General features: G+C 57.1%; 1 protein-coding gene across 9 annotated transcripts in view; it reads right to left on the reverse strand.

Moving 5' to 3' along the window:
• Nucleotides 1-9,450, reverse strand: part of DLG1 (discs large MAGUK scaffold protein 1) — a 140,335-nt gene extending 130,885 nt beyond the window's left edge. For all 9 annotated transcript variants that reach the window (XM_054983023.1, XM_054983022.1, XM_054983021.1 and 6 more), the window contains exons 1-3: nucleotides 9,229-9,450; nucleotides 8,902-9,033; nucleotides 6,272-6,438 (exon numbers count right to left, since the gene is read on the reverse strand). In XM_054983023.1, coding sequence (XP_054838998.1) covers nucleotides 6,272-6,438; nucleotides 8,902-9,033; nucleotides 9,229-9,247 — 318 coding nt within the window. In that variant the 5' untranslated portion in view covers nucleotides 9,248-9,450. The remainder of the gene's footprint in view (nucleotides 1-6,271; nucleotides 6,439-8,901; nucleotides 9,034-9,228) is intronic.
• Nucleotides 9,451-13,537: the final 4,087 nt, after the last annotated feature.

A 13,537-nucleotide genomic window follows, 5' to 3' on the forward strand; every position in this document is an offset into this window, starting at 1 on the left:
TTTTATTACACACAGTATTAAATAGCAGACGTATTATTATGAATAGATATTATGAATATATATGAGCATGCTAGCTAGGTATTTTTTATTGTAGTTAAGTTCTTAGTATAACAGGTATTTTATATAACTAAAATAGATTGAGAATAAGAATAAGAAATGTTTAAAGAAATACATAGACTGTAAGTTAAATTGATTAACTTATATGAGGGAGAGTAAAGAGATTAACAGCCCAATCCTAAGAAGGGCACGGAAAGTGAACAGGAACCGAACTAAGGCTTGCGAGGGCGCATCTAGCCCGTACGCCCGCGTAAGTGGCCTTCCGCCCGCGCTGGGACGTGGCGCTGGCCCGCCGGCGGGCCAGCACCGGTGCAAGCCACAGGCGCCCGGGCGGCGGCGCAGAAGTGGCGTAGAGCCCTACGCCAACGCAGGGGGGGGCGGGGAGCAAGGCGGGGTCAGAGTTAGTCCGCTCCCTAAGCTCCTCCAGAAGCGGGAACGCCCACAGCGGCGCAAAAAAGCTACGCCACGGAAAAAGAAGGCGTAGCCCATAGGCGTCCATGGAACGGCGAAAAATCAGCCCCCTCTCTGAGCGCCTCGCCCCGCCCCTATGGCCCGAAGGAGCATACGATGAGAACTATCCCGGGGACCAATCAGCGTGCGCGCCCGGCGTGGACGAGCCCCCCTCTCTGCACCCAATCACCTGCGACCGCGCCCTACAAAACATCCGGCCAGCGCCGCCCAAACCCCCAGGTAAGTGAGCACTCGGCCGGAGGCTCTGCCCGTCTGCTGAGTGGCATTGCCCCTTTGAAAACCGAAACGGGCTGAGGGCATTCACATTGGCAGGCGCAGAATGCACTCCGGGGACTTTGCGAAAAACTGGGGGAACTTCGCATAAAGGGGAAGAGGTGCCTAACTGCCTAACTCTCTTTCTACCGTGATAGAAAGAATGACTCCACAGCTAACTGATGCATGCTAGTTGCTTCTAACTAAGCACAAACAAACTAACCCTTCCGTGGCAGAAGGGAATGACACTTTGCAAATTAACCGCATGCTCTCCCGTTTCCTTGCAGGTGCCCTGACTCTTGCGCTCCCACCTGGTGATGACCGACAGAGCGCTGACAGGTAAGGAGGAGGTGGGGGGGCATTCCGCAGATTAGTGCAAACCGCCCATTCACCTGAACCCACCCGCTCACTTGCCGCTTTGGGTGAGGCCCAGCAGGGGTGGGGGGCAACCATGGCTGCCCCTGGCTGCCTCAGAGGCAGGCGCCTCGAAAACCACATGTGGCCAGGTGTTTGTTGTGACCAGCTCATTCTCTCCCTTAAAGGTAAAGGCTTGCCAAGGCCGAGTGCATCCTCACCAGACCGTCATGCATCAGCTGCTGCCCTCGACCATGTGCAACCCCCCCCCCGGATGGCGGAGTGTGGGGCTTGCCTTGCCAGTGGAATGAGGCAAAGCCCACACGTGTCTTTTTCCCCCACAGGCACGTCCAGGGCATGGCTGCTCCCCCGCGCCCCGCCCTCCCCAAACATCTCTGACGGACGGTTGGCTGCAGCCCAGGAAGCACCGTCGCGCCGCGACCTGCATCCCAGCCCCGCCCCTCCGAGCGGGAAGGAGGGCTGTGTGGAATGCTCCGGCTCCCTCGCCAGCCTAAACGCAAGCCCGCTCTTTCCAGTGCAATAAAACGAGATGTACAACAACTGTCTTCTGTGTCTGCGAGTCTGACTTCGTCCTCCGCCCCTCCCCCAACACTCCCGTCACATCTCCCCACCTGCACATTGCCACAAATGTATCCGACACACCCCGTCTTGCCTCCCCGCCCCCTCCCTCCCTCCTCCTCCCCCCCTCCTCCTCTGTATTTGACCAGTGTCTGTACCACCCATCTGCCGAAGAGAACTTGATTCTCAGAAGCCTGTGCCACAATAAAATTGGATAGTTGTAAAGGTGCTACGGGACCCTTTTTGAATTCGCTACCACAGGCTAACACGGCTAACCCCCCTGTATCTATGGCCAGGTAGAGGGTTGGGGCGGGGCATGTGAGCGGGGATCCCCGGTGGGGAGAGTAGCTGGCACACGATAAGCCAGGGAGAGGGTGGTGCGAGCTGCAGCTGCAAGGGGGCGGGAGATGGCAGGGCAAACGGTCCGCTCGCTGGAACCCTAGCCCCCACCAATGGAGAATCCAGGGTGGTGGCAGGTGGATGCCATATCCCGGGCAGGAGGTCTCGCGCGCCTGGGGAGGGTCGCCCCCATCGCAGCCGCAGCCCCAGCAACACAGTCCCATGAGCGGCCGCCTCCCAGAGTGGGTCCAGCCCCTCGGGCGTCTGCAGCAGCCCCATTGGTCATTCCAACACCTTCCACCCCAATGCGTCCTGCCTCGCATCCAATCCCGTGGAGCAGTTGCCAGCCTCCCACGCCAACAGGCCATGGTTGTTGGGAGGGGTGGGGTGTGCCTCTCAAGTCCGTGCCGAAGCCCTGCTCGGGCGGCTCGTCGCCACCCTCGACCCTCCGGCCCCACCCGCTGCAGCAGCTCCACCCGCCCCAGAGGCACCCCTCCCTCGGGCCCAGTTGCGTGCGAGAGGCCGGGCCCGTGGACGGCCAAGGGGGTCCGGCCGCCGGCCTCGCCGGTGACCGCCGCTGCCGCCTTGGGGGTGGGGTGGGGTGTTTTGCTGCACAGACGGCTCTCCTACACGCCTCCCCTTCCTCACGTCTGCTGGGGGAGGTGGGATGATATAATAATAAAGGCTGATTTCTGTGCAATGGGTGTCTGTGTTCTTTGCCTTGGGATGGGGACGAGGGGGCAGGCCCGCTGCGTCTGCCTCTTGGTGGCGGCCTCAGGCCAGCCCTCCCCTTCGGCACCACTGGGGGGCTGTCCCCTGCTGCCAGAGACTGGCTGCTGCCCTGGATTCCTCATGGCAGGGCGCCTGCCAGTCCCATGCCAACCTCTCTGGACGCGGCCGCCAGGGACTTGGTGCTACATTGGGCAAACGGGGGAAAGGCTTCTCAGACCACGCCCACCCCTCTCCTTCCCGACTGCGAGCCCCGCCCGACACACGAGCCGAGGCAGTCTGCCAGCATGGGCGCGGTTTGCCTGCTGCTCTGGGGCCTGGCCGGGATCGCGTGCTGCCCATAGGCTGCGCCTTTCCTGGCCCCTCCCCCTGACGCTTGTCAGGAACAGCGCCCTTTGGCTGCGCCTGGCGGCGGCCGTGGATCAGACCCACCCACAACACTTTCTGGTTCTCCAAAATTGCATCTCTGCGCCGCTGCGGGCGCCGCTGCGGCCACACTTTGCTGGCACAGGATCCGGCCCGGCGGCGCTGCCACACCACCAGTGCAGCCGCGTCGGCGTTGGGGCCGGCCATAGGATTGCGCTGTAAGTAAGGGAATAGAAAATGGATAAAATGTTATACTAATAATATAAAGGTTATTAATATGCTAGCAATGTGTTATTTAGAATATAAGATTTAGTAAAGGAGGGGTTAATGGTAGTTCTGTGTTTTAAAAAAAAGAATAACAAGCTTAGAAGAGAGTTTAAGTGTATGTTTAATAGATTACATGAGGTATTATGTAAGTAAGCAATAAGATAGATAAAGGGTTGGAAAACTGTTGGAAGACAAATAAAAGGGGGGAGGAAAGGGAGGGGGTTAGAAACAGATATTAATAAAGGGGGAATGTTTGTATTTTATGATTATATAATCTAATCCAATAAAAATCTTTATAAAGAAAAAGAAAAAGAAAAAGAAGCATACAATTCAAATACAGGAATACAGTGCTGAAACAAAACATAAGTAATATGCCGAGACCTTAAATGACATAAACTACACAGAAACTACACATCCACAGACAGTACCCAGTAGTACAGTCTACAGTCCCTGTCCCTTTACCAAAGCACCTCTCGCGGAACCATTTCCTTGCAGTACAGTCCTACTGCTGGAGTAAAAAAAGCCCTCCTGAATACTTCAGTTTTACAGGAAGCCAGGAGACTGGGAGCTCCCCTGACTTCTTCAGGCCGGTCACTCCATAAGCTGGGAGCCATTACAGAGGATGCACATCCATAGGTCACGGCTGGGTTTTGCCCACCTGCAATGCGGCATCTGCAGAGGGCCCCTGTTCTGACGAGAGAAGCTGCCGTGGTGGAGCATAAGGGGAGACATGGGAGGACCACAGGCCAGCAGCATGTGCTGGTCAAAGTTCTGAACGGATGAGGGGGGTGGCCAATGGAGCGACTGTGAACTGGGGGGGGTCGCAGTGCCTTGTAAATGTAGGAAACGGATCAATCTCACTGACTCCCCAAACCCTGGCAGCAAAGCAGCAACTCCTACCCCCCCCCCACACACACACACACACACACAGAGCTGTGGCAGTTTGGGGGAGAAAACTCACAGTTCCAACACAGCACAAGCACAGACGAGTCATTCAAGACTTTAAACCATTATTTCAACACAGCCCTGCACATGTGTCTACACACACACATCTTAACACCCATCAACATTCCTGCTAAGCTGCTTGTCCAGTCACACAGGGCAGCGCTCTCACACACAAATGCACTTAAAACCTCTCCCCTCCTCACAAAAAAGTACTTAATTTCCAACTGTTCAAGCAATAACGTGCAGACGATGCGGCCTGGGCTTAGAGGTTTTAAAAAAGAAAAGGAGTGGAAAAAACACTGAGACTAAGCAGCTTATATTTACTTCAAAAGGACGATTCTCCCTTTCTCTGCTCCCTCGATGCAGACATCTAGTCTATCAGGGACTAACATTTAACAACTGCTCACAACAGGGTGAATATCCTTGTCTCCCCTCCCAGGGAATAATATTGATGGGGGATGATGGAATTCACGGGCAGAACCCGTTTGCAGGGCTGAGTCCAAAACCAGGCACAAAAACAGAACCTCGGATCACACATGCCGAGTGCTCTCCTAGATTCAAAGAAACTACAACCAGCTGCCAGATTTTTTAAAAAGTTGGAACAAAGCATGGATAGTATTCGTCTAAATGGAAAGTATGATATTTAAGGATTTAGCTAATAAGAAATAGTAATATGAAAGAACTTAGAAACATGAAAGCTCAGGAAAAAAATCAGGAGAAAGAAGTTCTCATTTGTTCCTGGGAGGTTTTTCATCTTTTCTAATTTATTTATTATTTGGTTTAAAACATTTCTATGCAACCTTCTATGCACATAATTCAGAGTCCACAAAGCAACAAACATTAAAACAAAACATCTCAGACATTAAAAGGCATTTAAAATATAAAATATCGAAAGGCATTAAAAGGCATTTAAAATATAAAATATATACACACACAAACACACACAGAGAAAGGGAGATAGTAAGAGGCAATGAGGGCACACCAAACCCCAAAAGTCTTCACCTGCTCATGGAAGACAGACAAATCTCCCTGCGATGGGAGTTCCAAAGTTTCAGTGTTACAACTGAGAAGGCCCTTCCTTGGGTCCAATGGAAAAACTGGAAAATTGGGGGGACCACTGAAAAACACTTTTCTTTTAGAATGACTGGAGTGGCTTCCTGTTGAGGCAGAACTTAGTGTCAAGGGATCTACCTGACTAGCTTAAATTGCTCCTCACTAAACAGATTCAAAAGGGTGCTGTTGGAGACCATCTATCTTCGGTGTGGGAGTCAGCTTGCATGGTTCCACAGGGTGCAATCCTGGCCCTCGCTTTATTCAGCCTTTATGTAAAGCCTTTACAAAAAATAACTCATAGCTATGGCATGGGATGTCGTCAATATGTGGATGACACCCAGCGCTTTCTCTATCCAAATTCCCTGGAGATGCAGCAGAAGTTCTCAGTTGCTGCTTCACAGCTGTGGCTATTTAGCTGAGGGCAAACAGATTCTCTTGATCCCCTCTGGGTTGTTTTTAAGAACTGGAGTGACACTGGCTATTTTCCAGTCATCCGGCACGGAGGCCAATTAGTAGCTCGACAATTTCTTATTCAAGTTCTTTGAGAACCCGCAGGCGTTTGCCCTCTAGGCCATGAGACATATTAGTTTTCAGTTTGTCTAGCAGTCCTCAAAGTTTGTCTCTTATCACCACAACTGCACTTCAGACACAGCCTTTTCAAAAGCAGTGGCTCTAGTGTGGGTACCTGCCCCACATTCTCCTCCATGAAAACAAATGCAAAGATTTCATTCCGCTTTTCTGCAACCTCCCCTTCAGAAATCTTTTCATTCCTTCATCATCCAACAGCCCAGGATAATCACCCTGTTCCACTGTTTGTGACAGAAGTCAAAATGGAACATTTCAGTCATCCCCCATATACCTCTGTGGCTGGACTAAGGCTGCTCGGCAATGTTTCCGATGTCACTGCTGAGCTCGGAAGGCTGGAGAAGTCCCATGTGCTCACAGGCTGCACTAAGTCCGTTGGCTTGGAGTGATCGATACTTTTGGGATTGCCAAGTAAAGTCACTTCATAAAATTCTTGAATATCTGGAGACAGAGTTAAGATATTTCAGCAATCAACTGTCAGACGAGGTTAGAAGTACACAACGTGGCTTGCTCTTGATCATCCGCCACCTTTCATTTATACACAGACCTCAATCAGAATAAAACAGCAACACAGCATTATAATGCAGAGAGAGAGACTGCCTGCCTGCCTGCCTGCCTGCCTGCCTGCCTGCCTGAGGTGGCCTTGTGGAAATATTTTAAACAAAAATAAATACACAGATGGCAAAGCACAGATTAAAAAACAAGGGGAACACAATAAACACATGCGAAGCGGCACATAGGTGAGCAGGGTCATTCTAACAGATAAATTATACCCCCTGAAAAAGGGAGACCACCACCTACAGTTAAATCTGCACACAAACATTTGACTTGGGAGTCTAAGACTGAGCAGAAACACTCTCTTGCACACACACCAAACAGAAGGCCTCCCTAGGTGACTGCCCGTTGCCGGGGCATTTCCTTCCCTTGGAGACTCAACAAAGACATAACCTGAGCATCCTTCACCCAGGTGTTTTTATTCATGTTGGTTTGGGGTGGTTGGGAATAAGACGACAGGAACGTCTTATCAGTGCAACAGGGGTTAGGGGGCTAACATTGTTTCCTGCTCAAAAATGTTTGTATTTATTAAAATATTTATACCTTGCCTTTCCTACCGCTCAATATGGCTTATAAATTCAAACTTTTTTTAAAAAGCACAATACACAACAAGGCCCCACATAACCCCTTCCTCCTCTTCTAAGCACATCATGTTAATACATATTTTGCTTTGGTTCTATTTTTTCAGATTTCTACAATACAAACCCTATTACACCGTTGATTGGATCTCCCTGTCGATTGTAGTATCTTGTTCTGTGTAATCTGCCTCGAGTCCCAGTGAAGGCAGATTCTAAATCATATCAATAAAAACATACCTGCAGCCTGCATCCCATTCAAAGTCTCTCAAACACCGTCAGAGCCACTGCCCTCTGAAGGAGCCCGTTCCACAGGGTGGAGTTATGATGGAGAAGCCAGAGGCCATATAGGCTACCCCAGGCAGAAGAGCCCCAACTGCCATGTAGGGACAGACAGGAAAATACATGAAGTGCTGTAAAGGTCATAAGCAGCACTCTGAAAGGAACTCAGAAACGAATGGGCAGCCAATGCAGCTGTTTTATAAGAGAGGAGAGGCTGTCCCATTAGCTGGCCCCTGGCGATAACCAGGCTGCCACATTCCAAACCAGCTGCAGTTCTGAAGTGGTCAAGGGCAGACCAACACAGAGCAAACTACACTAAGCCAAGCAGCAAAAGCGTGCATCAGCCCGGCCAGATTGGCCGAGTCAAAGAAGGGAGAGAGAGAATGGGCCAAAGAGGGCTGGAAGGCAGCAGGCTCAGTCGCGACACCCACCTGCATTTCCAACACTGCAAGGGCAGCAGCTCTGAAAAACACCACCTCCATTCCACCCACCACAGGAGGACCTCTGCCCCCTGAAACAGCAGCCTTCCCTCTGGTTAGTCTGGACTAGTCAGCTTCAGCTTCTTCCGCCTCAGCCAGCTGCCCAGAGCCTTAAAGAACTGGCTTACAGCCAAGATGGACACATACGGCGAGTTTGGGAGGCAGAAGGCTACAAAATCAATGCAGGATTTCACCGGCTTTATTCTGTTCTCGTCCCCATCTGGACGGCCCAGGGTAGCACAAGCCTGAAAGCTAAGCAGGGCTGGCCCTGGGTGGTAAGCCTGGGAGGGAAGACCACCACGGCAGGCCAGGAAGATCCACCTTGGTTCGTATCTTGCCCTGGAAACCCCGGCCGGGGTCAGCAGAAGGCGGCTGCGGCCCGATGGCGCTTTGCACGCAGGCACACACGTTTGGCTCTTCCTGGGGATTTCGTGTCCTAAATCTCTCTCTCTCTCTCTCTCTCTCTGCCTGGCCTGAAACATTTCTCTTATAACTTCCACAACCCTGAAAGAAAAAACCACCGGCAGCCGCAAGGGCCCGCCAGTCAAAGCGGCTTCCAAGTTTCGTCGGACCCCTCCGAGCAGTCCGGGGAGCGCCGGGAGCTTCCAAGGGGGGCCTCCTGCTTCCCCCCTCCCAGCCCGGCCCGGGCGCCCCCGGAGCTGGAACCGGGCCCCGACCTCCGCCGGGAACGGCCAGCCGGGAACAGCTGGAGAGGCCAAGGGGGGGGGGCGGCAGAGCCCGAGCGGGGGCGGCCCTCCCCTCCACCCCCCTCGGCCGCCGCTCCCCCCACCCCACCCCGAGGCGGCCCCCGCCTGCCCGGCACTCCCGCCCACCCCCGGGCAGGCCCGCGGGAGAAGCTCCCGGGCAGCCCGGGAGGGAGGGGAGGGGGGCTGCAGCGCCCCGGAGGACCCCCCCCCCGCACACACACTCCAGGACCCCCCCCCGGTCGCGGCTCTGGCCGACTCCCCCCCCCGTCCCGCCCCGCCCGCCCGCCCGCCCCACGCGAGACCTACCGAGGAGGGCCTGGAAGAGTCCGCTCTGGAAGACGCCGATGACCCGCTCGACGGAGCCGCGCAGCTGCCGGTCCTCGGCCTGGCCCAGGCGGGCGCGGAGCTCCTCCAGCAGGCACAGGGCGCGCCGCGCGTCTGAGGGGGGAGAAGCCGCCGGGCGGGGCCGTGAGGCGGGGGGGGGGAGGGGGGGAGGGGGCCCGGCCCGCCCAGCCCCGCCCGGGACCTGTTGCCGCTCCGCCCGGGGCGCTCGGGCGGCGGGACCCTCGCCCGCCCGCCCCCCCCCCGCGCCCCCCCGGCCGGGGGCGCCCACCCACCGACCCACCGACCCACCTTGCTTGCGGACGGGCATGGCGCTCGGCTCGGCTCCCCTCAGCGCCGGGCGGCCGGACGGGGCCCCGAGGGCGCCGCGCTCTACCGCCGCTCCGCCGGGCCCTGAGGCGGGAGAGGGAGACGGAGCGCGGCCTCAGCCTCCGGCGCGGCCCCTTCCCCGGCCCTTCCCTCCCCCGCGGGCTGCGCGGCCCCCGGAGAGAACTCCAAACTTTCCGGGCAAGATGGCGGCGCGGGAGGGGCGGGGCCGCCGGCGGGGAGGGAGGGAGGGAGGGGCGCCGCGCGGCCAATGGCGGCCCGGCCCAGGTGAGCGCGCCCCGCCCCTTTCGCCCCGCCCCGCGCGAACTTTCCGGGCGGGAAGAGCCGCCCCTCCCCCTCCCCCCTGCGAAGCCCCCGGCGGGGGGGAGGCGGCGGGGGGGCGGGGCCGGCGGGGGCCGCTCTCCCCCCGCCCCCCGCCCCGCAGAGCGACAGGCCGGGGGAGGGGGCGCGGGGGATCCCGGAGCTCCTGCCGGCGGAGGCGCCGGGGGCGAGGGGGGGGGCTGACTCTTCGCGAGCCCCGCGCCGCCGCCCGTCGAGGCAGGGCCGTCCCGCCCCGTCCCGCCCCTGACCTCCCGGGGGAAGCGGCGCCTTCCCGGGACCCGCAAGCGAAGCCGGCCTCGCAGACCCCTGGCGGGCAGGCGGAGAGCCTGGGCCTCTCGAAGCGGGCCGGGGCGGGGCAGGGGCAGGGGCGCCCCGCAGGCCCGGGACAGCCAAGCAGCCTGCGCGGGGTGGGGGGGGGGAATTAAGCCCCCTGAGGCCGGGCCCGGGGACGGGTCCGGCTCCTCAGGCGCCACCAGCAGCCCCGAGCAGGGCCCGCCTGGGCTCTCCTGGCCGGGAACAGGCCCAGCGTGGCGTTGGGTGCGCCCGTGCGGGCCCCCCGACCCCCGGGCTCCGCTTCACAGTCCGGCCTGCCCCCCGACCCTGGGACTAGGATGGCTCCCAGCTGTGGGGAGCGGCGGCCCGCCCCACTCCCCGCGCAGGCCGCCCCGGAGCCCTCCGCTCGGAGGGGCCCTGCGGCGGGCCCTTGTGCTGCAGAGAGCCTGGTGGGTGCCGGACCTGTCCGTACGGAGGCGCCGGTGAGAAGGAGCCTGGCCCCGGGGTGGCGGCGGTCCCTGTGGGGCTTGGCTAGCCTGCCGGGGCAGGTGGCTTGCAAGTGGGCCAGTCTCTTGAGACAACACCCCGTCGGGCTTGGAGCAGAACAAGAGCGAGGCATGAAGGGGCGAGCTGGTGCCGGGCCCTTTCTTACATGCCCAGGGTAACGGCACTTGGGGGTCAGGAAGGGATTTTGGTTGGGGGTTCTGGAGGGTTTCTGCGTTCCTCTGGGCATAGAGCAGGGGCCACTGGTGCCGTTGACTGGGGTGGAGGGAGAGAGCTGTGAATTTCCTGCATTGTGCAGGGGGCTGGACTAGATGACCCTGGGAACCCCTTCCAGTTCTTTGTTTCTGTTTCAGTTTTGACTGGAAGCTCCTCGCGGTTTGTCTTGGTTTCAGAAGGCTTTGCCGCTGAGCGATGCCAGGGGTGTCTTCCGGTAACTACAGCAGCAGCCATGCCCCACACGGAGCTCACCACAGCAGGCCCCTCCGCATTCATCAGTTGTTGCAAGAGCTTTAAGGCTTCCGTCTGGAGGCGCGGCGGCGCTACAGCTTTCTTATCCTCTGGGAGGGCGTCAGTATAGGAAGATACCTTCTCCCAAAGGTAAAGTCAGCAGTGCCTCCCTCCTGTTATTGCTTGGTAATTGGTTATCCTTAGATTCAGCTCTGAGACCGAATATGGCCTCCTACCCAGGGAGTCCCCATTTTCTGCCCCCTTTGTCTCTTGGTGCTGAGTATGACCGAGACCTGTGCCTAGCCTGGACCTCTTCGGAACCACATCTCCCAACTTGCAACTCCCCAAAATAACTAGCCTACCTTAAGTGAACGTCCTTTAGGGTATGTGCAGAGTTTAGGGAACGAGGACGTGTCATTTTATTGCTTTTCTTTGGATCTTTGCTCGATTGTCTGTGATAGCATATGATCTCTTCACTTAATGCGGCCGCCATTTTCCCAATCGATCACGTTGACCCAAAGAGAGAAAGACCTCAGGGGGAGGGGGAGCAGTTAAACCCCTCAACTACCTAACCTGTAAGTAAAGGAGCTAGTCCCTGAGACCACCGGGTTAGGAAAGTGCCAAAGCGAAGCCTCTAAAGGCAGCAGAAGGGAGGGGCCCCGAGACCAGGCTGCCCTGGCAGGGATTTCCTTTGCAGTGGTCTGTGGTGGTGGCAGCTAATCAGAGAGAGGGATTTAGGGGAGTGGGGAAAGGGGGCTGATTCTCCGGAACAATTTGTACTGGCGTTAAATTTACTCTGCAAGCTGCCCCTGGACACCTGGTTTATTTGGCTTTGTATTGCTTTCTGGTGAAATGGAGCCATTGAGGGAAGTAGGTATCTGTAATGTGTTTATAATCCTTGAGAAACGGTGGGCATTTTGCTGGCTGTGCTCCTGTCATGCTGCACTGGATGCCACATGGCACAGCCTGGCTGCAGAGGGGGGTGGGAAGGCAGGGGTGCACAGGTGAGCTGCCACGCTCAAGGCATGGCGAGCAAAGGCTTCAGCTGACGGCAGCCTTCTTTCTTCACCTTTAGAGGCGGGGGGCGGGGGAGACTTGCTCCTGTGTGTTCACCCCGTGGCCCGAGCTCCTTCACTCCCTAGGCAGAGGCTCGTTGTGAAGGACCTCCCCCCACACGCTGTGCAGGATGGGTGTGGAAGCCTGCAACTGCAAAGACACAGCTTGGGGGGGCTCAAACAGCCCCTCGGAGCAGAACAGCAGCCCTGCCAACACAGAGGCCTTCCACACACAATGGCCAGCCAGGCACATCCCACAACAGCCTTTGGGAGATGGGATGAATGGGGGACATCCCTCGGGGCCCGCCCGGTGAGAGAGATCACGTGCCCGCTCTCCTTTCCTGACTGGGCCAGAGGCTGGTGGCTCTGCCACGCTCCCAAGTCGGCAATGAATGCTGAATGGTTCAGACAATCTGTGCCTTGTCCTTTCCTCTGCCAAGCAGCGCCAGCCGCAGCCTGCTCCCACGCCACTCAGCTGGACTGCGGCAGAGGCGGGCTTCGTTGCGGCTGTAGAAAGATCCTCTCTCATGCACTGTGAGGCTGTTCCAGGGCCTTTGGGGCTGTGCAAGAAAGCCATGCCAGCGAACACGCCATCTTTCCTTGTCTTTTTGACATGGGCTCACTTTGATGCCTTTGTGAGGTGAGGTGTTCCAATAGTACTGGAAGCTGCCTTAACCAGCTACCCCAAGTTCAGGCCCCGGTAAGGGGCAGAATGTAAAGCAACAGCACTCGAAACCTCTTCCCACTCCAGAGCGTGGCCCCCACTCTTCTGCCCAGGAGCAACAAAGGGTGACCCTGCTGGCTCTACAGGAGGAGGAAAGACGTACCTGTTGCCACCCCAGGGACCGCAACCGATGGCACCGAGCAGGGGGCTTTGGGGCAAAACCAGAACGTTTGGCTTATTCAAAACAAAACTGCCTCTTGCCAAGGCAGTGCTTCCTGTGTGACTGTTCTCCCAGGGGAAGGATGCCCCCCCCCAAAAGCATTCTGCTGGGATTTTCCTGGCAAAGCATCCAGACAAGGGAGTACAGCTTCTGCCACCGAGGAAAAGGGCCTCAGTCCAGACAGCAGAAGGCCCCTTCAGGGCAGAGAAGCAACACTCGCCTCCGCTCCTTGCCACCATGTGAGGCATGCCTCTGCCAGCACCTCTGGCTGGCTGGCTGGCTGGCTGGGAGAGTCTCCTCTGAATCTGGGTCAGCCAAAACAGCAGCAGAAGTTAAGCTCTGCCTGCCGCTTCCCTGCCTGGGCCATCACTGCTGCCCCAGCCCATAAGCTCGCCCAAGATCACGCTCTCTTTCACACGCTCACACATCCCTCCCGGCAGGTCCCTGCTGCTGTTGCCACAACACACAGAAAAGGTTTGTGGAAGATCTCCTGTACCGAAACATTCGCGCTGTTCCTCCTTCAAGAGGAACTGCCCAGGAAGGCACCCAAAGCAGTCCCACCAGACGGAAGGGAAAGGGGTCCCACAGGCCCCCTCCAGTGCCCAACAGCCCCTTCTCATCTAGGAGTGGGGTGGGAGGACAGACGCTGACGAAACGCTGATGGTCCGGTAGACCTGGCTGCAGCCCTGGCCCTTTAAATTTTAAAAGGGAAAGGACCAAACTGGCACTGGACTGACGATGCCGGCATAGTGCCAGGGAGGTACCCGTGTTGATAGGCAGAGGGACAGC

This window comes from Eublepharis macularius, chromosome 6, assembly GCF_028583425.1.
Source record: "Eublepharis macularius isolate TG4126 chromosome 6, MPM_Emac_v1.0, whole genome shotgun sequence".
Lineage (NCBI taxonomy): Eukaryota > Metazoa > Chordata > Lepidosauria > Squamata > Eublepharidae > Eublepharis > Eublepharis macularius.